This window comes from Cynocephalus volans, chromosome 16 (assembly GCF_027409185.1).
Source record: "Cynocephalus volans isolate mCynVol1 chromosome 16, mCynVol1.pri, whole genome shotgun sequence".
Classification (NCBI taxonomy): Eukaryota; Metazoa; Chordata; class Mammalia; order Dermoptera; family Cynocephalidae; genus Cynocephalus; species Cynocephalus volans.
Window position 1 is genome coordinate 18522383 of NC_084475.1, and position 25962 is coordinate 18548344.

A 25962-nucleotide genomic window follows, 5' to 3' on the forward strand; every position below is an offset into this window, starting at 1 on the left:
AAAAGTCCAAAGTCTCCTCTGAGTCCAAAAGCAAAAGTCCTTCCAGCTGTGGGCCTGTAGAAATCAAAACCAAATGTATATACTACCAGGATACAATGGTGGAACGGGAATTAGGTATACATTCCCATTCCAGCACGGAGGAATAGGCCAGCAGAAAGGAGAAACAGGCCCCAAACAAGTCCAAAACCCATCAGGACAGACATTAAATCTTAAAGCTCCAAAACAATCTTCTTTGACTCTAACTCCTACATCCTGGGTACAGTTGGACATCTGGGTCCCCAAAGCATCAGGCAGCCTTGTTCCCACAGCTCTGCCAGACAGAGCCCACTGGCCCACGCTGGTGCCTGTGGCTTTTCCAGGCCTGCGTTGCATGTTACCAGTGGCCCCAAAGTTCTGGGGTCCTGGCGGCAGCCCTGCTGCATTGGCTCTACTAAACATTTCCCTGGTGGGGGCTCTCTGTGGGGACTCTGACCCCACTTTCCTGCTTGGCATTGGTCTAGTAGATGTCCTCTGCAGTGGATCCGCCCCCGTGGCAGGTCTCTGCCTGGGCCCCCAGGCTTTTCCATACATCCTCTGGAATCTGGGTGGAGGCTGCCACGCCTCCACTGCTCTCACGTCCTGCTGGCCTGCAGACTTAACACATGTGGGTGCCACCAAGGTTTCAGGCTTCTACTCTCCATGGCTGCTGCATGAACCACACTTGGGGCTGCTCCAGCCAGAGCACCTGGGATGCAAAGAGAAGGATCCCAAGGGCAGCTGTGCCCCAGGTCTGTCCTCCGGGATAACTCAGTCCTTCTAGGCCTCAGCGTCTGTGATGGGTGGGGCACACTTCCAGACTTCGGAAATGCCTGCGGGGCTTTTCTCTCATTGTCTTGGCTCTTAGCATCTGGCTGCTTCACTGCCAAGGTAATGTCTTTAGCAACCAGTTTATCTGCTTCACCCTTCCATTGTTCTCCTGCTCTCCACTTCGTTACTGCATGGCCAGGCTGCAAATTTTCCAAATCTTTATGCTCTGCTTCCCTTTTAAATTCTGGATTTATGTCATGCCTTTACTGCCATAACTTAGAGTAGGCTGTTACAAGTAGCCATGCAGCATCCTTAATGCTTTGCTGCTTAGAAATTTCTTTTGCCAAATGCTCTGTTTCACAACTCTTAAGTCCCACCTTCCACAAAGTCCAAGGGCATGGACACAATGCAGCCAAATTCCTTGCTATGGTGTAGCAAAGGTGATCTTTTGTCCAATTCCCAATAAGTTCCTCATTGCTATCTGAGACCTCATTATCCGCATGGCCTTTACTGTTCACATTTCTATCAGCATTCTGCTTTCTATCACATAAGTCTCTAAGACATTCCAAACTTTCCCTCATCTTTCTGTCTTCTTCTGAGTCCTCCAAACTCCTACAACCTTTGTCCATTACCCAGCTCCAAAGATGCATCCACATTTTCAGGTATCTGTATAGCAACACCCCACTCCTTGGTACCAATTTTCTGTTTTAGCCCGTTTTGTGTTGCTATAACAGAAATACCTGAGACTGGGTAATTTATAAGAAAAGAGGTTTATTTGGCTTACAATTCTGGGACAGCTGCATCTGGCATGGGCCTCAGGCTGCTTCTACTCTTGGCGTGAAAGCGGCAGGCAGCTGGCAGGTACAAGCAGATCACATGGTGAGAGAGGAAGCAAGAGAAAGAGAGAGGAGGTGCCAGGGTCCTTATATACCACAAGCTCTTGTGCGAACTAATAGAGCGAGAACTCACTCACTACCCCTCCTACCCCAGGGAGAGCATTAATCCATTCATGAGGGATCCTCCCCCATGACTCAATCAGTTTCCAACACTGCCACATTGGGGATCAGACTTCCGCATGAGTTTTGGAGGGGACAACACATCCAAACTCCATCATAAGGGCAGCAGACTAGAGAGAGGGAAGGACACAGAGGCAACAGTAAATTTGATAGCTAAGTTGTCCCCAAAAAGGTTTCTTATGGACAGCTTCCTGTGGCACAGATATCCGTTTTATGAAGATTTCCAACTTGACAAACTAAAATGATTCTTCAAGAGTTTTGGTCTTTCAAGGGCAAAGTTTGGGCAAACTGAAACAGTCACTGATTATTGGAGAACCGTGGACACACCGAGTCTTACAATTCATGTCACTTTGAAAAGGACAAGGCATAGGACCCGGAAGGGAAGACTCTCAGGATCTCAAGTGGGGAGTATTCACTCAGCTCTTTGTTTCCTGTTGTTGCCATAGGTGCTATCCCTGGAGGTCTAAGCATTGGGCCTCCAGGTAAGTCCTCCATGGATGACTCCTATGGCCGGTACGATTTAATCCAGAACAGTGAGTCACCAGCCAGTCCTCCCGTAGCTGTTCCCCATAGCTGGTCACGTGCCAAATCTGACAGTGATAAAATCTCAAATGGCTCCAGCATCAACTGGCCCCCAGGTAAGACCCTGCAACATTTCTGTGCAACAGCACATCAGAACACGCTCCAGGTCTGAGAAGAGTGGTCAGGCCTGAGAGGAACCAGATTCTGAGCTAAGGAATTTGGAAGTATTAAGTCAATAGCTTTGGTATTTTCATTGGAAATCCATTTGTCAGATCGGTTCAGGGTATTGTTGGTGTATCAAATGTTTTTCTGTAGCCCCTTAGTTCAGTATAAGGAGTGGAAGGATGTAGCAGGGAGACTGGGCAATTTTACTATATTCCATCTGTAAAATTGTTCAGACCCTGTATGAAAACTATCTTAATGTGGTAGCTATAATACCTGGTTCTAGTTTGTTCCAAAGAATTGATTGATTTAATGAAAGAGAGTCTAAAGAGTGCTTCTTATTTTAATTAGCAGATTATAAAAATGTCCACAAGTAGGTTAAAAAAATGAATGTTAGGAAGCAATGCGAAGGTGCTCTACTATGTGGCTTCTCATTTGGTTCCCATAAACAGAATTCCATCCTGGAGTTCCATGGAAAGGACTTCAGAATATTGACCCCGAGAATGACCCTGATGTCACTCCTGGCAGTGTCCCCACTGGGCCTACCATTAATACCACCATCCAGGATGTCAACCGCTACCTCCTCAAGAGTGGAGGTGAGGAGAGGGGGTGCTCTGCCTGCCTTTCTGTGGGAATTCTCTCTAGACTCGTTCGGAGACGTCCTCTGTGACAGTCTGGGCTGTAAGGCAGGTGGGGTGTAAGACATGGCTGATGAGTGCCTTTCTCTGTCACCTGAAGCAGCATATGAAGACATCGGGTAGTGCTTGTGGAGGAAATGGAGATTGATTGTGATATGTTTGCTGGGTTTATTAATATATCATGTTTTATCATTTTGTAAGCATCGTGTTATAAAGTCACAATATTAACCGTCAAGCTTTTAAATGAAAAGTTTCCTCTTGAAATCTCTTTACTCTGAATTGAAAATGAGTTGACTCTTTACTCATCCATACTACTCTGTAAAGATTGAAATTCATCCCTAGGGCTTTTTTCTTGGTCCAAATCATGGTGCTAATTTTTGCCACATCCTCTGTCAGACTTGAGGATCTCCTCAGTAAGAGAAGTGATGGGCTGAGCTCGGCAGCTACAAAACAGAAATACAGAGTTCAGACATAACATTGGGAAGGGAAGTGACTCACTCTTCTTTCAGGCCTACAAGTGAGGAAGTGCTGGGAGCACCATCTCCAGGAAAGTTTTGTCATCCACATTCTATTATGTGGGAAGAAGAGCTTGGTTCCCAAAACATTAATTTAGTTTTCCCACTTAAAAAATGACCTGTTGGGGCAATGTGTTTGCTTCTATGGTTCTTTAAAGTGATGGGCTTCTAAAAGCATCTGTGGCTTGTATAGAAAGCACACGTAAATAGAGATGACCCTTCCTGTGCATTCCTCAGGTTTTGATGCAGCTGCTTCTTAGAGCAGGGTCGTTGTGGGTGTCTCTTCTGTCAGGGACAGAGGAATGGTAAGGAAAAGGAGCCTGTATAAGATGACAGGGGACAGGGCAAGGCACAAGCCAGAAGCCACACCCGAGCATGGCAGCTGGGTTATGCCAGAACGGTAAAAGAGAGCCAGTGTGTTTTGAGGATTGTGGAGACGTGTGATACAGGTGTGTTGATTCAGGTATTAAGAGAAGTTGGAAAGAATCGAGGTTGCTTGGTATACAGCAGAGCTTCCTGAGCAGTGCCTAGATGGAGTATCGAGTGATCCTTCGTCCTCTGGGTGGCACTGGGAGCATTGTGGGTGGCCTTCACCATCTGCCCAACTGTGCCATGATGTGATCAAGGCAGCCTAGAAAAATACATGAATTCTGGACAGAGCTAAACAGCTGTCTTCCAGTTCCATAGCCTGCACGGTAAAGGAGATAGACATACAGACAGGAGAGAATCTAAGCCTAAAGAATGCATTGGCCATCAAGATAAAGCAAGAAAATGGAATCTCCAGCTCTGGTATTCAAGTCATCAGCCAGCCATCTACCCTGGGTGACTTGAAGCTCCGTGTGCATACTGTGTAACCTCCGGGGGACTTGACCTTCAGGGTCAAGTGAACGCTGTGTTTCTAGGGCAGGTCGCAAGCCCACCTTGGTACACATGCCTGGACGTTGGTGTTCAGCCGCCAGTGGTTGGCTCACGCTGCATGTGCCAGGCCCCTCCTCCATCCCATGACCAGTCCAAGCCCTGAGAAACCGTCATTCTTCACCCTGGTGGCCCTCGTGGTTGCGTTTGGGAATGCATTAGGGTTTGTTACTGAGAGTGAGGAGCACGGCGAACATAGCGTCATATAGAAGTTGCTTACCTAAAAGCACCACCGTGATGCACAAGGAGTGGGCTGCCGGGGCCAGACCTTTCTAATATCTCCCTCCCAGCGTGCTGCGCTGTCCTCTGTATGTGGTCAGCTTTCAGTAATCTCATTTGTGCACCTCTGAAGTAGCTCAGGGACCTAGCCACAAAAGGCCGTCATATTATTGAGAAAAATGTGCCCTAGAAGGAAAACAGTGAGAAATAGCCACAACTCTCTTGACATTGGCTCATTTGTTTTGCATAGTTTCATCAGGGAATGTACTGTTTTCTTTTATTGAATATATTGGGTATGGATTTTTTAACTTACGTTTCGGTTTTTATTGCCATTAGATTATGTTCTGATTTATATTAAAAGTTTACGTTAGCCCAGTATTTGTTTGGACGTTGTTTACAGTTTTAACCCTTATGAAATGATTACTAACCAGAATGGTGAAATGTAGTCATGCTATTTCATAACATACTGATACTAACATTTCATCTAGAAAGGAAAATTAACTGTAATTTTATGAGACACTCGAACACTGTTAAAATCTAAGTACCCTAAAGCAATACCACCTAGGCTTAATAATCTATAATCCTGGGATCTTAGGTTGATGACATTTTGAGGTAAATGAAAGAATAGTGTTTAGGAAGTAGCTTAGGATGTCAGTAGAGCTGACACCTTTTAAAGTTGAAAATCTGCAGAATACAAATAAATTTTAATTTTCACCAACTCTGGTGCCTTCGTTCTAAAGAGGTCACTTTCAGCAAGGCAGCTGCAAACAGCTCTACAGGCTGTCTCCTGCATGAACCCAGGACAGGTGACACGCCTGGTGTCTCGTTGGAGGATACCCCTGAGGGTGTTCTGTACACAGCCCCAGGTGGCCTGTGTCGGCTACCATGGCTTTTGGTAATGAGTGTAACAGCCAGGCTGTGCCACCATCTCTTCCTCAGCCAGTGTCCACACACTGGCAAGAGCCACTATCCAAGTCACAGGAGCTTGCTTCCCACCCTGCTTTCACCCAAACAGTCACCATTACTCCACCCTCATTTTCCTTTCACAAAGCTTCTTGCTTTCTTCACAGAGTTGTGAGAGAGAGATGACATGAAAAAATGAACCACAAAAATGGAGCTGAGCTTTTTCACAAAGAATTGAGGTGTCTTAAAGATGGCCCGTATCCCCTGAGTCTCCCTTCCAGGTGCAGCTGAGATTTTTCTCAAAATAAAAACTGCAGTCCCAGGGCTGTTATAACTCAGGGTCATACACACAATTAGGGCAGATGTCTCTTCATTATTCCCATATTACAAAAGAGAAAGATGAATAAGAAGACATAGGACACCTGAGTCAGAAAAAGTGCTCATATTTGTAAGGCAAAATTTACAGTAAAAAGCTTGGGGTTTTGTTGTTTTTTTAATTTTTGTGGCTATTGTTTGAGAAAGGATGAGGATTGTCCTGTGTTTTTATTTTTGTCTTAATTGGAAGGGGAGTCAATGTGACCCTTTACAACTCTGACTTGGCATTTTAAACATTCTGGCGATAATTCTCTTCTCTCGTGACTTAAAGTCCTGTCCTGAGAAGTTCATGCTGTTTCCTGGCCTTTGCCTCATCGGCCTTCAGGAACGTCCCAGGCCTCCCCCAGTGTCTGCGGGACTCAGACGAGGCAGCATGCTTGTGTTCTTCTCCCCATGCCGCACTTTCACCTTCAGGCTTCTACCAAAAGCAGCAGCTGAGGCAGGGATTTGTTCTTGGTGGTTGAGATCCCGCGTCCCAGAGTTAGAGCTGCTAACCCACACACCTGCTACTCACCTTGCTTAGTGCCGTGTTTGGTTCTGCAGGGTCCTCCCCACCATCATCTCAGAATGCCACGCTGCCTTCCTCGAGTGCCTGGCCGCTCAGTGCCTCCGGCTACAGTAGCCCTTTCAGCAGCATTGCATCCGCACCTAGTGTTGCAGGTACGCAACTGGCCTCTCGACATGCAGGTAGCCTTTTCTTTCTTTCCCCAAACATAGCATTCACAGGCCCCAGCTTTTCCTATTGGTCTGTTTATTCACTGCCTGAGCGGGGAGGCCGTGTGGTGTGATGGCAAATGCGTGAGGGCTTCGCCCTGAGCAGCTGCGGGAACTTGGGCACATCTGCCTGCTCACATAGGAGATGGAAGTGATAAGATCTCCTCCATGGAGCCGTGAAGATCACATGACTGTGTGGTCTACTGTGTTCTCTCCTCCTTTCCCTCCGTGGCTAGATTGTATAGGTTTTAAAAACTTAGAGGCAGACCGCTGCTTGGAATCTGCTGCCGCTTGAGTTGGCCATAAGGGATAAAGGAGACCCTAGCAGGGCCCGTTATTAGCTCCTAGCACCCGGAGTGTGGCTGCTTCCCATTACTTGGATAAATGCAGTCCCTGAAGTGTTTTCATGTTATTGTAGACTGTACAAGCCTTTCAAAGAAGTTTCTTTCAAGGTTAGAGGAAGATTGAGAATCATTTGTCATGAAAACTTCAGAGGAATTTGACTCTGAAATTTTAAAGACAAAAATGTAAAGATGTGGACACCCATACAAACAAAATGTGTAGCAGATTTGTAAATAGATACAGAGCTTAAATAAGGAGACTTTATTGTTTATAAATTTCTTCAAATATATTTCTGTATTCCATCAAACCTTCTCATCCAGATTTTTAGAAACCCAATGTAAGAATGCTATAAGAGTTCTCTTACTAGCAGTAACTAGGGGAGAAAGTAGTCTTTTTGTTTGTTTGTTTGTTTGTTTGTTTGTTTTTGTCGTTTTTTCGTGACCGGCACTCAGCCAGTGAGTGCACCGGTCAGTCCTATATAGGATCCGAACCCGCGGCGGGAGTGTCGCCGCGCTCCCAGCGCAGCACCCTACCAAGTGCGCCACGGGCTTGGCCCTGTTTTTTTTTTTAAAAAGATGACCGGTAAGGGGATCTCAACCCTTGGCTTGGTGTTGTCAGCACCACGCTCAGCCAGTGAGCAAACCGGCCATCCCTATATAGGATCCAAACCCGTGGCCTTGGTGTTATCAGCACCGCACTCTACCGAGTGAGCCACGGGCCGGCCTGGGGAGAAAGTAGTTTTGAGACATCATGTCACAGGCAGGGCCCACCCCAGCTGCCCATGTCTCATGTCATCTCCAGGGCTCTTTTGTGCCCTGGAAGCTGCCCCTTCTCGGAGGTCAAGATGGGCAGCAAAATGGCATCTGCCAGCAGGGTCGCGCAGGTAGTCAAACCACATGCTCCATTAGTAGCATTCCCTGACCGAAGAGACAATCCTAAACCCAACGTATCAGAAGCTTTGAGACCAGCAGTTGTACCATCTCATTTCTTCTGCAATTTCACAGCTTTCTAAGGGAAGTAAATCACCAAATATACTGATGCATCAAGGTCCACCAGACACTGCAGAAATACTAAAATCATTACCTTAGAAATACAGAAAGAAACGTGTGTCTCAAGAAGAAATTGAATTTATCCAATGCGGAGGTCCAGAATAATCACTGCAGCTGCTGTTTGTCATCAAACAAAAGAACTGACTTTACAATAAAAGACTTCCAAAATAACAAATAAAAAATTGTATATTAAACAACGTTAATAAACTAAAAAAAAAAGAAATCTAGAAAATTTAGATGGACACTTGTATGTCCTCTGGTTCCCTGGCTGAAGTTCCCACGACCTGGATCTGGAGTTGGCCACAGGACAGCAGGAGGCAGGCTGTTGGGCACCTTGGCAGGCCGAGGTCATAAGCACAGACTCCAAAGAAACAAGGCTGTTTTGCAAAACCTATTTATTCACAATAAATAAAGTCCAGGGCAGTCAGGGTCTACTGGGGGATGCCCAAACCCCACTTGCCCACCCTTTTGGCTCCAGCCTCGGCCCGGCTGCAGCTTGCAAAAGAGGAAGTAGAGTTATTTTGCCATCCTGATGTCCCAGTGGGGTCACTGAGAGTGGCCAGCGCCGAGAGTGGCCAGTGGTCTCAGGTTAGTGTCTGTGCCTGCAGGGCCGTGGGAATAGAGGGCGACTAGGGGCCCTGGGTGGGCCTGCAAGGCCCATCGCTGTCCCGGAAGGCATCCCATTCTGTGAGCAGAGGGGCTGTCATAACCTCCTTGGTTCTACCAATCCTGCCACAAAGAAAAGTCAGCAAGGAACCCAACACACACCAACATCCCTCCAACATCACTGTGGTTGGGGCCAGGGAGGGACGAGCCAGATGCTCCGCAGCCCTTCTCAGGACCGCATTTTAAGCCCTGACAAAACCGTCAGGACTCCCGAGGCTAAAGAAGGCCCTAGAGAGAAGTGGGCTGGAAGAAGTCCAGGGTGGAGACAGCCAGCAGGACTCATCACCAATGTATTTGTTTCTTTGGGGGGGGGGCATGCTGTATGAAATCGCCACTTTTGTAGGTCAAAAGCAGTTTCACATGGTGCAGCCAACAGTGGCAGCTGTTGTGTCTGCGTGTCAGCACAGGCCCCACCACAGGCGCACCTCACATACGCCAGCAGTCCCTCCTCCACATGGGGAAACAGGCTGGGGGCCTTGCAGTCTCCATGAGGCCCAGAGAAAGGGACTGTATGCTTGACCCTGGGGTCCCCTGAGGCTAGTTCAGGGATCAACACCAGGTTGGTTCAGTGAATGACTAAATGAGGGACCTTATTCCGAGATGCTTATAAATGCAGGGCGTTAGCATCAGATGGCTGCTTCTGGGGGTTTCTGCTGCAGCCCTAGTGGCCACAGACCCGGACCTGCAGATGTGGTCTCTGGGGCCAGAGAAGGGTCTAGGCCCAGGAGCTCCCTGAGGAGTCAGCCTGATCCTAGCCCCCAGCCAGGTGGGGGGTCGAGGAAAGGGGAAGAAACAGGCCTGTGTGTGCTCGCATGTGCAGCACGTGACAGGGAGGAAGGGGCGTGCGCGGCCCACGGCGCCCCTGTACACACACGGCTCTTTCATTCACACTTTTCCTCCCTCCCCAATGGGACAATCTTCCTCCTTCCCCGGGTGCCCCACACACCCGAGGAGGAGAGACAGGCACAGAGGCGGGCGGGTTCCAGGAGGACGAGGCCTCAGCAACTGGGTCGAGGTGGCCACCCGCCCCAGGGAGGCCAGCGGCCACTTCTCTCCCCACCCCCATGGCGAGACAGACGGCAGTGTCCAGCCCCGGCCCCGCCCCTCCCCTCCCGGCTCACACGGAGTGGCCCTGTCCCCCCAGGGCCCCTCACCTGCTCCCCTCCTTCCTCTCCTTCCTCTCGTAGACGGAGTGAAGCTTGTTAATTAAGAAGATTTTGTCCTCCCCTTCCTGGAAAGGTCAGAACACAAAGGGTGAGAGAACAGAAGTCATCCCCCCAGTGGTCTGTCCAGAGCCGCCCTGTTCCAGACGGCATTTGGGGGAGCGTACGAGGTGCATTCGGCATCACAAGCAGCAAAAAGTTAAGTGAAGAGGTGAAAGAGGCACCAAAACACGGACTAGGACAAACCAAGAGCCACAAAGTGGGCACGTGTGAACCCAAGCTTCCCAGTGGCCAGGGTGAGAAGGGAAATGTGGCCAGTGCAAGCGAGGTCCCCAGGGCCAGCCTCACTTGATTGAAAACCGGACCTGCCACTCACTAACTCTGCCTTGAGCACACACATTACCTACTCTCTGACCTCACTCACCATCTGTGAAAGGGAGATAATAATAGAAGGGGACTTCAAAAAGTTCATGGAAAGATGCATATTATCTTTCAATTCTAAAAACTTTCAACAGTTTCTTCATGAACTGTTTGAAGTACCCTCGTACAAGTCACAGGACTTGTACTAGTTTCCTATTGCTGCTGCAGCAAATGATAGCACAAATTTATCATCTGTCTGTTCTGGGGGTCAGAGTCCACACAATAGGCCTCACTGGGCTAAAATCAAGGTGTCAGCAAGGCTGGTTCCTTCTGGAGCCTCAAGGGGAGAGTCTGTTTGCCTGTCTCATCCACTTTCCAGAGGCTGTCCGCATTCCTTGGCTCGTGGCCCCTTCCTCCATCCTCAAGGCCAGCAACAGCTGATGAGTCTTTTCCCCTGACTCTGCCCCTGGCCCTCGTGCCTCCCTCTTTCACGTATAAGCACCTGAGATTCCACTGGGCCCATGCACAAAATACAGGATAATCTCCTCATCTCAAGGTCAGCTAATGAGCAGCCTTAATTCCATCTGCAACCCTAATTCCCCCTTGCCATATAACTAACACATTCACAGGTTCCAGTGATTAGGTCATGGACATCTTTGGGGCCAGTACTGGGCTGGCCCAGGACTCTTTTGACAATGAAATGTGGAAAGCATATAAAGCATTTAGCACAAAGTAGACTCAGCATTCAATACTTGGGCCGGACTGCTATTCCTTGTGGGGAGACTTCACAAAGAGAAAAGAGCAATTTTGTGAGGAGCCCAGCAGATTCGTCCTGGGCGCCTGGTAACCTGGCTCAGGCCGGGAGTACCCCTTAGAGTACCTACGAAGACAGACCCCAGGCTCCTCAAGCTACATCCCCCACGTCATTCCTCACTGTCGAGATGCTGGCGGTACAGCAGGGCTGTGCACTTGAGCTTAACTGCCCTGCCCAGGCCCAGGGAAAGCCACTGGGGCACCAGCCAAGCTCAGACCTGCAGCCCCAAAGACTTGGAACTGGGGGCAGGAGCTCAGCGTGGTGGACACTGTGCAGCCAGGGTCCACCTGGAGAAGAGTCCTTCTGACCCCAGAGAAATGGAGGGCAGAGCTGGGATCCTCCGCAGTGCTACTCCTGGCCCCAGCTGGTTCTCATAGCCTCTGGAGTGGCACACAGTAGGGCATGAGCTATTTAGCCAAAAACCCACTTCCAATAGCTATGTCCAGACAATCACCTCAGCCCAGATGCGTGCCTTCGAGCTCTGCTTCCCGTGTGAGAGGCAAGGAGGTGGTCAATGTATATTGCATTGTTTGCAACCCAAGAAAAAGTGGGAGCCATCCCTAACAGTGCCTTCCGCTTGGGACTGGTGCCCAGAGCCCTGGCTGCTGGCACCAACAGCCAGCAGCAGAGTCACGTGCCTGCAGGGGCCATGCCTGCCGCACCTACGCTGTCCCTCCTGGGCAGACGCCCAGTCCCATACCTCCAACCAGCCTGGAGCTAGCACGACAGAGAAGCCCCAGCCTGGCCCTGGTGTGGAGCATGCCTGGGACACAGGGACCCAGCCAGCCCCAGAGTGGCCAAGCATTAAGCACATGAGTGCAAAACTGCACAAGCAAAGAACAAAACGGCACCAGGGAGGGTGATGTCAGGCCCGGAGAGGCCAGGTCAGAGCCCACCACATTTCATGGAGAACAGCGGCTCATCTTTACCTCGTCCTTCAAAGAGCCGCTGTCCCTGGGCGGCTCTGTGTGAGCAGCCTGCCGTCGCTGCAGGACACCAGGCGCAAGGCAAGGACCTGCTCTACAACGGTGCGCTCCGTGAGGAGGCGAGAGAGGGCGGCTCTCGGGGAAGAGGCCAGTCCGAGTCCCCCAGACAGGAAAGTACCTTGTGTCCAACTTGATGGGACACCTGGTGAAGGAGTAGGTGCCCTCGGGGGAGAGGGGGAGGGTCCTGGCGGGGCTGTGCCCTGGGCTTCTAGTCCCACTTCTGCTGCTCACTCTTTCATGACAAACCATAAGTGCTTAATGACAAATGTTACTTCTCCTCAATAAAAATGTTTCCGATCCTGCCTTATTCCACCTGTTTATAAAATGAGAGCACTGAGCAGGGTCCGTGTTCCAACATGGGTCCCTCCTGCCGGTGGAAGTCCGAAAGCCACTTCCAGTATCGCAAAAATCCTCAGAGACCGTCTGTACTCACAGGGGGCCGCACACCCTAAAACACACCATGTGTCCTGCCTGGGGCTAGAATCGCCTCCACGCAGAGACCTGTTCCCAGCAGGCAGGGCTCTGCAGATCACAAGCCCAGCTGTGGCATGTCTGTGCCACCACCTAATCCAAATTCCGCGCATTATCCGCGTAACCTGTGTGGCAAACAAAACCTGTTAGCAGCAAGGTCCACAGGGGAAGGCATCTTGGGGACACGCAAGTGGCTGACCAGACCAAGCCACGGCCCGAGGGTGCAGAGCTGGGGAGCCGGCGGAGGAAGGGAGGGCAGACTCACATTGCTGATCTGCTCCTTGAGGAGGCAGATGACCTTCCGCTGACCCTTCACCACCTGGATGTTGAGGTAGATGACAGCCCTGCGGGGGGAAACGGGTGCGGTCCAGAGCAGGGCCCCAGCCCAGGCTGGCTGCCTTGGGGACACGCCCTCCCACCCTCAACTCACAGCAGCAGGGCTGACACCAGGAAGATGAAGACTGTGTCCTCCACCAGGTGCTGGTACAACCAGGACAGCCAGGAGACACTGGACCCCGCCGTCTCCAGCTGGCGCACCCACAGCCTGCCCGCCTCATACATGGAGTCCAGCGTCCGGAAGGGGCCGCAGGTGCTCGAGGGCTTCACCCTGAGGAAAAGAGTCGCTGGGAACCTTCAGCCCAGGCAACGGCCCCTCCACCCAGCCTCCCGCCCCCAGCCTCGGGACAAAGGAAACATCCCCATCACCCTGAATCCTGGGCGCCCTGCAGGCACCGGCACCCCACATCATGGATGGCACAAAGAACAGCCCTTCCCTCTGTTCCTGCCCACCAAGGCCACAGGCCGGGTGCCACTCACTGCCAGACGACGTAGCTCAGGAAGACAGCGGCGCCCAGGAAGGACGGAAAGCAGAGCAGCGTGAGGAAGAGCGTGCTCATGTGCGACGCCAGCCAGGGCCTGCGGGGCGCCTGGCAGTTGGCCATCAGGCTGGTCTGGGGACAAATGCTGAGCTCGGCTCTGCCCCCGCCCCCTCCTACGCCCCCTCCCCCAGGCCTGGCGGGCTCTGCTTCCAGTCGGGGCCCCGAGCCGAGAACCCAGGGCTGGGGCAGCCGTCGGCAGAGCGAGGCAGACACTTGGACTCTGAGCAGAATTGGGCCTGGACAGAGCCAGCTCGCCAACCGCCAGCTCGCCAACCTCCCGCTTACAGAGGGGAGACTGAGGCACACAGGTAGCTCGTCCAAGGCCACACATGTGAGAAAGGGCTGATACTAACAGCCACTTCCACAGACAGAGGCCACCATCGTGCCAGGCTCTACCTCCGACATCCTCTGGAGATGCTCCCCACCAGCCCCCCGAGCAGATGACAAAATGGGAGACAGAGGGAGAGGAGCCTCCCCAGAGCCAGGACGTGAACCAAGCTTCATAGCCACGGAGCACACCCAGCTGAGGACAGGGGAGCAGGGTCACTTTCTAGGGGCCACAAGGGCCACAACTCAGTGTCTTCCTGCACTCTGGCCCTAAGCCCCGGCCCAGTGCACACAGACACCTGGTGGTGACCTCTGAACCCAGTGGGATGCTAAAAGCCTACCAAAGACAGTGATGCCAGGTGGGAGAGGGTGTCAGGGGACAGACCCCAGAGGGCAGCCCTGGGCTGCCTGCCCCATAGCACTGGGGTGAGGGGAGGGTTCCAAAGTCCCAGGGTCTGGCCAGCTGGGTTGTGCCCAGTGGCTGCCAGGCGGCCCCTGCCAGCCCCTTAGCCCACGCTGGGCACAGTGGCAGCCTTACCTTCTTGACATAAAACAGGAGCAGCAGCTTGATGATCTGTATGGCAGGGAGGAGGGGCGAGAAGAGGACCCCCAGCCTGAGGAGGTGAGAGGGCAGGGCTGCAGTCCAGGGCTGGGGTCATGACCCCTGCATGGCTCCCCAGGCCTCGGACGGCCACCCGGGCCTGGCTCAGGCTGGAACAAGCCGCCCCAGTGTCCTCCTCTCTGCCCTCAAGACTGGCTGGGTCCTGGACCCCAGGGAGTGCAAGCATGTGTGGCTGCAGACTGGGTGCCCCCCAGGTGAGGGGTCAGGGCCCAACCACTCCAGAGTCCCAAGGCTGGGCCTTGCTGTGACCCTGGGAGGAGGCGGGTGCAGGGTACCCAGGGGCAGGGCAGTGGGAAGCAAGTGGGGGACCCTCACCAGATCAGAGTCTGCCCATAAATCAGGTCCAGAACATTCCGGGCTATGTCAAACTCAGGCTTCCGCTGCCTCTTAAGCTTCTTCTCAGAGATGAACCTGGGGCAGAGGAGGGAGCCCCTGGGGGTCAGACGGGAGGGCCTCGCCTGGCCAGGGGACTGACCCTATGCCCCACCCCTGGAAGGCACCTGGGGCCAGGTGACCACCCTCATGCCAAGCCGACACCCCAGCCCTCCTTGAGTGGGCGTCCAACAAACGTCTCAGAGAGAGCCACCACGCTGGGGTCCCCACCCACGGGGCTTTCTCTAAGTACAGATACATCCAGATCTAAACATGCAGAATCGGCATCAAACGTGTTCCTGCCTCTTAAAAAAATCTTACTTTTTTTATCATCTTTAAATTCTCATATTTTCAAAGAAAACACAAAGAGAAATGCTAGAGCCCACACTGAACCACCTGTAACCTATTGAAAATGTCCCTCCATCTTCTGCCTCGTTCCTCCTACTCCATTGTCTGTAGAAGACTGAGATCATAATATACACATCATTTTGAAACCCGTTTTCCGTTCCAATCTAAAAATGCATCATTTACATCTTGTAAGCGTTTTTCTCTAACCACCTTTTACAGAGCTGTCGTGGGGGGAGATGTGTGGCCCGAATTGCAAGATCTGCTCCTGCTTTGCTGAGGCCTGAGGACGTCCCAGGCCACCCATCCCCGGTGTGCAGGTGAGGACATGCTGAACCCTGTCCCACCCAGGGAGGGGGCCCAAGAGGACGAGTGTGAGTGATGTGGGGGGGGCCCTCACCTCCACACAAGCTCCCCAAAAAGTGTGTCCAGCAGTGCGAAGATGAAGTCCATCACCACGAAACGGTACAGCTCCTGGCCCACAAAGTCCTCCCAGCACTGGTCCCTGAGGGCAGCCACCCTGCGGCCCAGCCAGTGGTGGCAGAGAACGCCCAGGATGGCCATCTTGAGGACCAGGTTCCTGTGGAGGGCGGGGCGCAGGACTGAGCGAGGGGTGCCAGGGGACAGAGGCCACAGCACCCCCCGCGTCCGGCCACACACCTGAAGATGGCCATGTACACCTCCAGCACCGGGGAGCCGTGCCGCTCCAGGGCTGCCAGACCGCGGTACAGGTAGGGGGCCGCCAGGTGGAGGAGGCAGACCACCAGGGGCAGGGCCAGCAGTGCAGCCTCCTGGCCAGCAGCCACCGGGCTCTGCAAGGGTGATGGTGGAGGGGCAGAGGTCACACGGGTGCCCTGCTCTGAGGGGCCCTGTGGGGGAGGGGTGCAGCGAGGGCCCCAGGGACAGGAGGAGGGGGCAGAACTGGTGGGCAGCACCTCCCTCCCTGGGGACGCAGCCCCCAGGTCGCATGTGCGCACCACACAGGAAGTGGGGAGGGGACGCTGGTGGTGGAAAAAGGAAACCAGGAAGAAGACAAGAAAAACAGGGGAGGCCATGGGACAGAACAAGCCCCAGGAGGGACGCAGGAGGCCGCCTCCAGCAAGGGTTTGTGGGACCCTGGGTGTCTACGACTGGGGACACATTCTAGTGAAGGGCCAGGTTCTTGCTTCTCTGTCCCCTCCCCGCACCTCAAGCATGACCTCCGAGAAGACGTGGACGGCCACGGCGCAGCCCAGCGTGGTCCCCAAACACAGCAGCCACACGAGCACCAGCATGGCCACTTGCCGCAGCCGCCCGCACATGCTGCGGGGGTCCTGCTGCAGCTGCCACGCAGCCAGCAGCTCCTGCGGGAGGCAGCATGTCCCCATCACCTGCTGAACAGCACAGACAGGCGCAGGTGTGCAGACACACATGTGATACACACGTGACATACACAAGACACACACGACACACAGGTTGGACAGCATTGAGGCCTGGCTGTCCCCACCTCACCTCCCTTCACCTGAACTGGCCTGTGTCCACCCCAAGGCCACCACCGGCTCCTCCCAACTGCTTAGGCCCCCCCGCTCCCAGACACAGAGAGCACAGGACCCTGCCTCAATGGACCCGTGCTGGGCTGGTCCCTCCTGAGGCCCCCCAACCCCTCCCCTGCAGGAGAGGCTGGGAGGCCCAGCCCTGCCTGCAGGGCAGGTGGCCTTTCTCAGCTCTGCTTTACCTGTTCCCTTGGATGTGGGTGGCCCGCAGCCGACCAGGAGCCTCAGGGGACACCTGTCCCCAACAGGAGTTCCCGAGGGCAGAAGCGGGGCCCACGGGCCAGGCCACAGCTGTGAACTCCCACAGCTCACAGCCCGGGGAAGGCAGAGACCTCCCACGATGCCCAGCTCTGCTGCTTCCTAGCCCCAGGACCTCGGGCAGGAGACCCCCTCTGTGCCTCAGTTTCCTCACTTGTAGCATGGGGAAGTAACAATTCTTACCCACTGGGCTCCTGTGGCCATTAAATGAGCTCCCGTGAGTGGGGAGCATGAACCGGGGAAGGGCCCCGGAGAGCTGGCCTCACTCCTGCTGGGGCTTCAGCACCTGGCTCTCTGGCCACCCTTGGCCACATGCCCGCCAAAACCCGCTGCCAGGGCCAGGCCGTGGCTCACTTGGGAGAGTGTGGTGCTGACAACACCAAGTCAAGACCTAAGATCCCCTTACTGGTCATCTTTTTTAAAAAAAACAAAACCTGCTGCCAGCAGAGTTCTGCTATGATGGCTCCTGTGCTCGTTGGGCAGTGGGTGCTAACAACTGCTAGCAGAAAACAGAGGCAGCCCCAAACTGAGGACATGTATGGGAGAAAAAATGAGGACATGCCCATCACTGCTGGCAGGAGAAGGCCACCCTCCCCAGCGCCCGATCCAGCTTGAGGACAGATGGCCATCCCCTCGGGCCACAGTTCTGGCATTTGGTCCAAGGTGGACCTAGACTGCATGTTCAGGAAGCTGGCAGGTGGCTTGGGGTCCTAGGGCCACGGCCAGGGGCAGGTGGCTCCAGTCTCCCTGGCTCACCTTTAGCCGCGTGCGGATGTTGTCATGCTGGAGGCGGGAGGCCCATTTCTGAGTCACCTTGTAGTCCCAGGAGCAGAAGGCAGTGATGGCATGGACACCAGAGGTGCTGCCCACCCGGTAGCTCTCCCCGAAGGAGTGGGACATGCTACAGAGAAGCAGACACAGGTGGAGGTTGAACAAGGGTGAGGGGCACAGAGGACACCCACCACCTGCTCAGAGGAGCCCTCCCAGCACTGCACCGGCCCCCGCAATCCTCCTGCCCCACCGCTGGCCCAGCGCCCCCGGCCTCCAGGTGTGGACCACTGTCCACTCTAGACCAGCCCTCTACAAGACAATGCCCATCAGCCGCAAGTGCCTAGAAGAGGGGTCGGGGCTTCATGCACCACTGACTGGCAGTGGCCTCCCACCGAGACACGGTACAGAAGATGCCAGACTCACCTGGCCTGTCTCTGCTTCCTTCCTGCCCACTCTAGGGCAAGTGCCACCTCTCCTGAGAAGCAAGCCTGACCCTTCCCCGATGCTCCCCTAACACCTAGGCAAACACCTCTAGGGCTCCTGGATTATTCCAGCTCATTTACTGATCTGTTTTCTCCCAGAGACAGACATTGTGTCACTGACTCTCCTGCCCTGAGCTGAGCACATCGAATGTTTGTGGCATGGAGGGACGGACGCATGGATAGATGGACATATATACAGATGAATAGAGGGGTGGGGGGGGGCCTAGGGGGTGGGACAGAGGATGGAAGGAAAGAAGGATCAATGAATGGATGAATGGGTGGACGGATGAGACAACGGGGGGTAGTGGATGAATGGGTGGAAGGAAGGATCAATGGATGGACGGGCAGGTGGATGGATGGACAGATAGACGGATGGGTGGGGGGTGGATGGGTGAATGGGTAGGTGGGTGAGTGGAGGGATGGATGCATGGATAGGTGGGTGGGGGTGGAAGAAGGAAGGGTCAGTGGCCTATGGAAGGACAGTGCTCAGGGCCAGAGGCATTCCATAGAGGCCTTTACCTGTACACCAGGGTGATGCAGGTGATGAAGGCAGCTGCCCCCACAGTGAACAGGTAGGCCAGGGGCATGTTGTAGGGCAGGCTGCCCGCCCTGGGGGTACACTGGCTGCCATCGGGCAGTGGGGCACACGGCTGGTTCAGCGTGGCATTACTGTAGTAGCCATAGTACATGATGGTGTGGGCAAAGCCACCCTGCAGGGAGGAGGCCCGGCCGAGTCAGGCACCCTCCCCAATGCCCACCCCTGGCCCACCCTCGGGGCTCAGAGAGGCAGAGAGAGGAAGCCCTGGGGGCAGGCAAGAGGGGCAGGGCAGGGGACAGCCAGGATGTGGGCAACGAGGCAAACACAGAGATGAGCACGGGGTGATGGCCATCCTGGGGCTTCCCAGGCCCCACTGAGACCAGACACGACGGGTATCGGGAGCACCTGAGTCTGCAGCCCCATGGGGTCACAGCACGGGGCAGGGGGACCTGGGGGAAGCCATGACAAGAGAGGCGACAGTGCCAAGGCAGGAGCAGAAGACGGGTGTCCCTGTCCCGCCGGATGTCCCCGCCCCGCCGTGTGGCCCCCTCACCCCGCCTGTGAGGAGCTCCAGCCCTGTGAAGGCGGTGGGGACCGGGCCCTGCGGGAAGGCGGCCTGCGGGCCCACGATGAAGGCCAGGAGCAGCAGCAGCAGGAGCGCGTTGAAGACCAGCAGCGTCTTGAGGAAGAGGAAGTAGGAGAGCACACTGGAGCCGAACTGGCCTCCGATCTGCTTCAGCGCGAAGCGCCACGGCGCCAGGGCGTGCAGGCCCGAGAGCAGCGCGAGCCCCAGGCTGTGCGAGGCCTGTGGGGACAGCGGCAGGAAGGCCCTGAGCAAGGCCGGCCCTACCCCAAGGCCCGGGCACCCGGCAGAGGGGAGGGCCGGGACCACAGGATGGGGTGTGCGTGGCCCCAGAGTGAGGCTGGGGGCTGCAGGAGAGGGTGGCTGCCCCAGCCCCGCCAGCCACCCTGGACCCGCCACAGACAGGTGTCTCCTACCAGAACGCAGGCGTATCCGAGCCTGCTGCAGCAGGAGCACACCCCACCACGGTGCTGCTGGCCCCTCTGCTTCCCCCTTGGGGTCTGGCTCTTGTCCCTGGGGACAGAGGCAGCCATCGGTGCCTGGACCAAGGAGGAGTCTGACTCCCTCCTGGGCACCGCTCGCCTGCAGGCTGAGGACCTTTCTCCCCGACCACCCAGCCCAGCCGAGGAAGCAGGTCTCGGGGCCACAGTGTGGCCAGTGGGTACTAACCGTAGGCAACGCTTCTCCGCCAGGTTCACGGGCATCCCCCGGAGCATGTGGTCCCGCTGGGCCACTGACAGGCCCTTAAGCTCCTTCACCAGGAGGTTCAGCTTCTCTGCGGGGAGGAAGCAAAATGTCGATTCCCAAAGCTCCCTCCCTCCTGCCTGTGGCCGGGGCCCTGTGCTGGCCTGTCTGCTCCCTGGGGTGCCATCCTGACACAAGGATGTCCACCCTGCTGCCCAGAGTCTGGCTCCTCTCTGCCCATACAGTCGGAGCTAGACCCAGGCCAGCAAGCAAGACCACTCTGGCCCTGCCTCCTGGATCCCCAGTGTCCCCACTGGCCACCCTCACTTGCCTACCTCCACCTCTCCATCAAGACCCCCACTACTTTCTCCATGGCCCCGCCCAACCCCACCACTGCCCGGCTATGCTTGGCCCTCGTGGGGTGAGTGGAGGATGGCAGGGCCACCCGGGGTGCTCACCACCCTCCATGTTGGGCACCTATCCACACCCGTCTCTCTGGAGGCCTGAGCAGGGCACCAGGGAGCTCAGCGTCCAGCATTCCGGGACCCAGAGGAATCCTCCCTCCTGGCAAGGCCTATGCGTGACCAGCCAGTGGGGGCGGTCAGCGCTGCCCCTCATGACCGGCGTTGCACACTTTGGGCCTTGAGGGGCGGGCTACCACCTCCTTTAATTGTCACACCAGCCTGGAGGTGGCTGCTACTCTAAGCCCAGCTTTACAGATAAGAAATGACACTGGGAGAGCTGAAATCTGATCCGGTCACAGAGTAAACCATGACATGGGAACGTCTGCTCAGACCCCAGAGCCAGGAACCAGGCAGGAGGGACGGGCCAGGGACTGTCCCTGAGCTTCTCAGCGTCTGAATGCCAGGGATCACCTGGCTGAAGAGCAGGCTGCGAGACTGGTCCCTGCTCCTCCTCCTCCGGCTCTCCGCTGTTCCCCAGCGCCCCCACACTGGCCTCTGAGCCGCTCCGACAAGCCAGGCACACTCCCACCTCAGGGCCTTTGCACGTGCCCCCTCTGCTCTAGTGCCACCTACTCCAGGAAGCCTCCCTGGATCCCTCTAGGCTAGGCAGGTTCCCAGAATGCTCTCCTGCAGTGCATCTTTCCTCGGCTGTCCTTTCTTGAGCTTTAATCAACAGCTCATCCATTTATCTGGTTCTTGTTTGTTCCCCGGGGCAGACGGGAAGCTGCGTGACAGATGGAATGGTTGTTTACCCCGTCACACCCCCACAGCCTAGCCCAGTGTCTGCAACGCTGCAGGAGCTCGACAGGTGCTTGTGGAGTGCACATGACAGACATTACTGAGCACCTGCCTGCGGGGGGGGGGGGGGGGGGGGGGCAAGCCCTTTACAGCCTGAAAGACCTCCACTGCCCTGCCCCATAGGTCCCTCCAGAGGGCCCTCGCAGCTGGGGGAGGGGTTTCCTGACTGCCACACCCTAGCCATGCCCAGGCCAGCCTGACCTCCTCCCCACCTCCCCAGGACGGTGTCCGCCACCGAGGCTCCAGCCCCACACACTCACCCTCTTCCTCGCCAGCTGCAGGGTCCAGCTCCAGGTCGTACAGGCGGAGGCTAGGCCTGGCTGAGCGTGACACCTCCCCGAGCAGCGGCCGGCTGCTCCGGCGCCGCAGCCGCACGGTGCGGTTGTAGTACTGGGAGATGACGGCACCCCGGCTGCGGCCTACGAAAGCAGCTGGGCAGGGCAGGGCCAGGCAGGGCCTCCCGCCCTCCAGATGGTTCTTGGCACCGTGCCTCCCATCCCTCACCCCTTCCCATGGCCCAGGAAAATCCCTTTTTCAGAGATCACGGATACCACTGGGTTCCCAAGAGCCTATTTTTACCCCTATGACGACTCTGTCATTTTTAGAACCCAGCGAAGGCTGAGTGGGGCTGTGCTGGGCCTCTGGGGAGCAGATGGGTGGGCCAGAAGCTGAGGTGCACAGATGCCCAGACAAAATCCTGACCCAGCCCAGGGGCTGGGGTCAATGCAGAAGCCGAGGGCGGAGGGTCCCAACTCACCAATGGTACGACTGGGCATGCTGGCCAGGATGCGTAGCGTGGCTGTGCTGTGGGCCGGAGCAACCTCGGGCCCCAAGAGGGCCTGGTGGCTACCATCTATGAAGCAATAAATACTTGGCTGCAGGTCCTGGAAATGCCATTGGCCAGCAATCTCTCCCACCCCGCCCCACCCCTGGCGTACAGACAGCTAGGAGGGACAACCAGAGAGGTTGGCAAGCACAGCCTCTATCCACACCATCCAGCATGCAGGCTGGGCTCACCTGGGGCCCCCCAAGCTCCAGGCGCTGGCTCCCTCTGCTGCAGCTCCAGCCCCTCCTCAGCTGCCCACTGGCTCTGCTCCTGGATGAGCTGGCAGAAGGAGCGGTGCACCTCGCTCTCATCATCCTGGGAGCTGGACTCCCAGCTGCTGCAGTGAGAGGTGGGGGCGGGAATCAGGCTCCAGCCCTCTCCCTCGGGTGATAAGTCCCAGCCCGCCAGCCCCAGAGCACTTACCCCTGGTCCCCTGGGGTCTCAGGGACATCAAGAACGAAGGCCAGTGGCTGAGCCATGTCTGCAGCCCACGCCCAGCCAGTATGCAAACCTAGAGCAGCTCAGAGCTCAGACGCCGCCTCCCAAGCCTCCTGTGGCCCATCTGGGGAGACAGGAAGAGTTGGACCAAAGTTGGCCCTCAATGCCTGGCGTACAACCAAACTGCCCATTCCCTTGGGGACTGTGGGAGGGGTCGCTCACAGCCCAGGCCTGCTGAGCCTACATCCACAGCCAAGCATGTGGTCAGGTGAATGGCCCCAAATAAGCCTCAAGCCAGAAGGGACTGGGTGGGGAGGAGCCCCTTCCACTGCCCAAGCAGGAAGGGAGAGAGGAAGGATGTGGGGTCTGCAGTTCCCCATGTTTCGTAGATGTCGCCAGTCCCTGGGGAAGGGGTGGGGTGCCTGCGGACACAGCCCCTTCAGGCCTCCATTCCCAGGGTTCTATTCTGACCCAGAGATACCTCTGTCTTGGACAGAAAGGTCAGGGTAGCTCAGAGGCCTCCTCTGTGCCCGCCCAGTAACCCCAGAGCACTTCCTCTACCAGGAACTCCTGCCTGCCTGCAAGGAAGCAGCAGACAGGTCGGGCACTGTGCGCGCACACACACACACACACACACACACACACACACACGACAAGGTCCTCACGTTCTCAGGAGATTTACACACACACACACACACACACACACACACACACATGACACTCCTGCTGGGGGTTGCAAGGTCCTCACGTTCTCAGGAGACTTACTCCCCCACATTCTACCACCCAGGGCGGCTGGCTGCAGGGAGGGGGCCGGGCCTTAAACAGGCCCCCTTTGTCCTGGCTCCGCAGTCAGCTGGCACAATTGGAACCAGAGCAGCCTTGTCTGAGGCTCTGGCCTGTGTTCTATTCACCCTATGGGAGAGGGGTGGGGTTAACAAGCTCCCAACTACAGAGCTAACTACAGAGCTGACTACGTCGGGACTCTGCCCCAGCATGACTGTGACCCAGCCCTGTCCCCCACCCTCCCTACCCTCAGCCTCAGGAAACTCAGGACTCAAGGAATCTGGCTCAGTTCAAGGGCGCTTCCTTGGGCGGGAGAGGCCCGGGCACCCAGCCAGAGTGGGTCCCTGCCGAGCTGCAGGGCCCTTGTCTAGAGAGTGCCCTGGCTTAGTGTCCAGGGTGCCCAGTCTCTGAGCCCAGGCCCCACAATCCAAGACCTCCCCCTCCCTCCGGCAGGAGCACGATGTGGAGAAACCAGCAGAGAGCTGGGTCAGAGGTGCCTCCCCCGGACTCAGGCTCAAAGGCAAAAGGGGAAAAGTAGCCAGCGGTGGCGCTGAGGATATGCCCCCGTCCAGTCCCGCCCGCGGGCAGCGGGAACTCACCTGGGCACGCGTGGCTGCAGCCGGCGCCCAGCGCCCCGCCCCCAGCCCGGGCAGGACGCAGAGTTTCCGGGGCGCACCATTGCTGAGCCCTGAGCCAGGTGGGGAGGGGCGGTGGGCCCACTTCCACGACCCCCACCCCGGCCCGCAGCGAGTCCTCCGGGAGCAGCTGCTACCCAGGAAGAGCCGCAACCCAGCCTCGGAGCCCGGGGGCGGAAGCGACCCCGGGGCCCCCCGCCCCCCGCCCTGCCAGCTGCCCACTCCCCCCGCCCCTGGCGGCCAGTGGTACCGGCCTCCCCGCCCCTGCCTGCCCCGGGCCGCGGCCAGATGGAGCGGGCTGGGGGCGCCGCTCGCGCTCCCAGCTGTGGTCCCAGTCGGAGAGTCAAACTCCGGGAGATCCGGGAGGGAACTCAGCGGCTGGTGGCCCCAGGGTCCCCAGGAGTTCAGAGGGACTGGAGCGGCCCGCCGCGGGGGAGAACAGGCGGGGGCTGGCAGGACCGGGGAGACGCCCCCAGGCCCCGCGCTGCGACCCGCAGGACCCGCACGGGGATCCCGGCCGCTCACCTGGAGGCACCGGGGAGCGCTCACCTGTCCCCGCAGGGGCCACTGGGAACTGCGGTCTCGGCCTCACCACCTGAGGGAGGGACCGCGGGGTCACTGGGAGGGAATGACACAGGGCCCCAGGGGACGACCTGTGACCGTCACAGGCCTGGCGGGGCCACAGGGAGCTGCACGGCCCGACCCACGTGGCGCGGGCCGCGACTGTCACTTGACCTGGCTACTGCCCGCAGCACGCCCGCCCCTGCCCCGGGCGACCGGCGGCAACTGTGCCCTGTCCCTGCCAACTTCCGACCCCTCCTCACACTCCTGAGGTCTGAACAGGGCGAGGACGACCCAGTGTTTGGACGCATTCCATCCTCTGGTTGAAGTCCCCGATTTTTGTGGGACTCAGTTTCCCCAAGTTTCTGTTTTTTGTTTTGTTTTGTTTTGTTTCTTTTTTGGCAGCTGGCCAGTACAGGGGTCTGAACCCTTGACCTTGGTGTTACATAACACCAAGCTCTAACCAACTGAGAAACCGGCCAGCCCTCAGTTTCCCTAGGCTTCAAAAGGGGACAGTTAATTCCAGACCAACCCACTTCCTATGGTTAGGGATTTATCAAAATAAAAGAATGCTGCAAGGCCCCACCAGTACAGGGCCTTTTGACAGCAGATTGGGTGACCCCTTCCTGCTCCACAAGCTTCCTGTGCAGACAGTCTCCCCCACCCTGCTCCCCCACCCTGCTCTGGGCCGGGGATTATCCACCCCCTCCCGCTCTGGGCGTGGTTTCTGTTGTTTGCCTAGCAAGAGTTCTGGTGCACGTCCTGTGTGCCAGGTGGGGTAGAGGGGCAAAAAGGGCAAACTGACACTTGGTGAATACTCCCCCCGCCTCAAGTGCTGTGCCCATGGCTTTTCTTCAGTTCCTCCCCACAAGCCAGGAAGGTAGACACTAATGTTCCCACTTCACAGTCGAGGAAACTGAGGCTGAGAGAGGTTACTCAGCCTCCAGGATGCCACCAGCCAGCGTTTGAGCTGTGGTCCACCTGGGAGCTCTATGGAGGAACCTGACTTTGAGAAAGCCCCCAAGCCCATTTGGAGGGGGAGGGGGCATTCCTGGTGGAGAGAAGCCATGAGACTGACAAGGTGAGCGGATGGAAAAGGCAGAAAGGAAGAAGGCCCTCCTGGAGGGGACAACAGCATGGCAAAAGTAAGGATGCAGGAATGCAGCTGGGAAAGGGATCCAGGGACACAGTTGGACAAAGAGGGAGGGGTCAGTGTGGTCAAGTAGGTTAACTTCTTGGCAGGTGGCACCTTGGCATGGAGGCCCAGCCCTGCCCAGCCCCTGACTCTCCCTTCCCTGAATACCCACACTGAGCTTGCATGACCCCAGGTCCAACTTGAAGCCACCTCCTCTGGGGAGCCTTCCTGGGTTGAACCCTGTTGGAGTACTTGCCCCTTCTAGTGGCTCTGTCCCCCCCACTCCCCAGGCCACTGTGCACCCAGCGCCAGCA

The 25962-nt window shown here is 56.3% G+C and overlaps 2 protein-coding genes and 1 pseudogene across 9 annotated transcripts in view; 2 read left to right on the top strand and 1 right to left on the bottom strand.

The window, feature by feature from the left end:
- The window catches only part of LOC134365038 (trinucleotide repeat-containing gene 6C protein-like), a 40308-nt gene extending 33363 nt beyond the window's left edge, over positions 1 to 6945 (top strand). Inside the window, exons 13-16 of the mRNA XM_063081249.1 lie at positions 2249 to 2440; positions 2939 to 3082; positions 6595 to 6711; positions 6908 to 6945. Coding sequence (XP_062937319.1) covers positions 2249 to 2440; positions 2939 to 3082; positions 6595 to 6711; positions 6908 to 6945 — 491 coding nt within the window. The remainder of the gene's footprint in view (positions 1 to 2248; positions 2441 to 2938; positions 3083 to 6594; positions 6712 to 6907) is intronic.
- Positions 1 to 24548, bottom strand: part of TMC6 (transmembrane channel like 6) — a 99723-nt gene extending 75175 nt beyond the window's left edge. For 2 of the 8 annotated variants that reach the window (XM_063081368.1, XM_063081374.1), the window contains exons 1-18: positions 23917 to 23960; positions 22520 to 22658; positions 22288 to 22433; positions 22028 to 22123; positions 21531 to 21689; positions 19994 to 20099; positions 19741 to 19837; positions 19295 to 19546; positions 18723 to 18913; positions 17707 to 17851; positions 16348 to 16533; positions 15821 to 15972; positions 15561 to 15740; positions 14759 to 14854; positions 14360 to 14435; positions 13433 to 13566; positions 13047 to 13223; positions 12882 to 12960 (exon numbers count right to left, since the gene is read on the bottom strand). In XM_063081368.1, the coding sequence (XP_062937438.1) occupies positions 12882 to 12960; positions 13047 to 13223; positions 13433 to 13566; positions 14360 to 14435; positions 14759 to 14854; positions 15561 to 15740; positions 15821 to 15972; positions 16348 to 16533; positions 17707 to 17851; positions 18723 to 18913; positions 19295 to 19546; positions 19741 to 19837; positions 19994 to 20099; positions 21531 to 21689; positions 22028 to 22123; positions 22288 to 22433; positions 22520 to 22575 (2328 nt within the window). In that variant the 5' untranslated portion in view covers positions 22576 to 22658; positions 23917 to 23960. Of the gene's footprint in view, positions 1 to 8579; positions 8886 to 9976; positions 10054 to 12088; positions 12594 to 12881; positions 12961 to 13046; positions 13224 to 13432; positions 13567 to 14359; positions 14436 to 14758; positions 14855 to 15560; positions 15741 to 15820; positions 15973 to 16347; positions 16534 to 17706; positions 17852 to 18722; positions 18914 to 19294; positions 19547 to 19740; positions 19838 to 19993; positions 20100 to 21530; positions 21690 to 22027; positions 22124 to 22287; positions 22434 to 22519; positions 22659 to 23916; positions 23961 to 24501 lie in introns of those variants that run through there. The other 6 variants (XM_063081373.1, XM_063081372.1, XR_010021947.1 and 3 more) reach the window with 6 other exon arrangements.
- LOC134364389 (alpha-ketoglutarate dehydrogenase component 4-like) lies at positions 7952 to 8261 on the top strand (annotated as a pseudogene).
- Positions 24549 to 25962: the final 1414 nt, after the last annotated feature.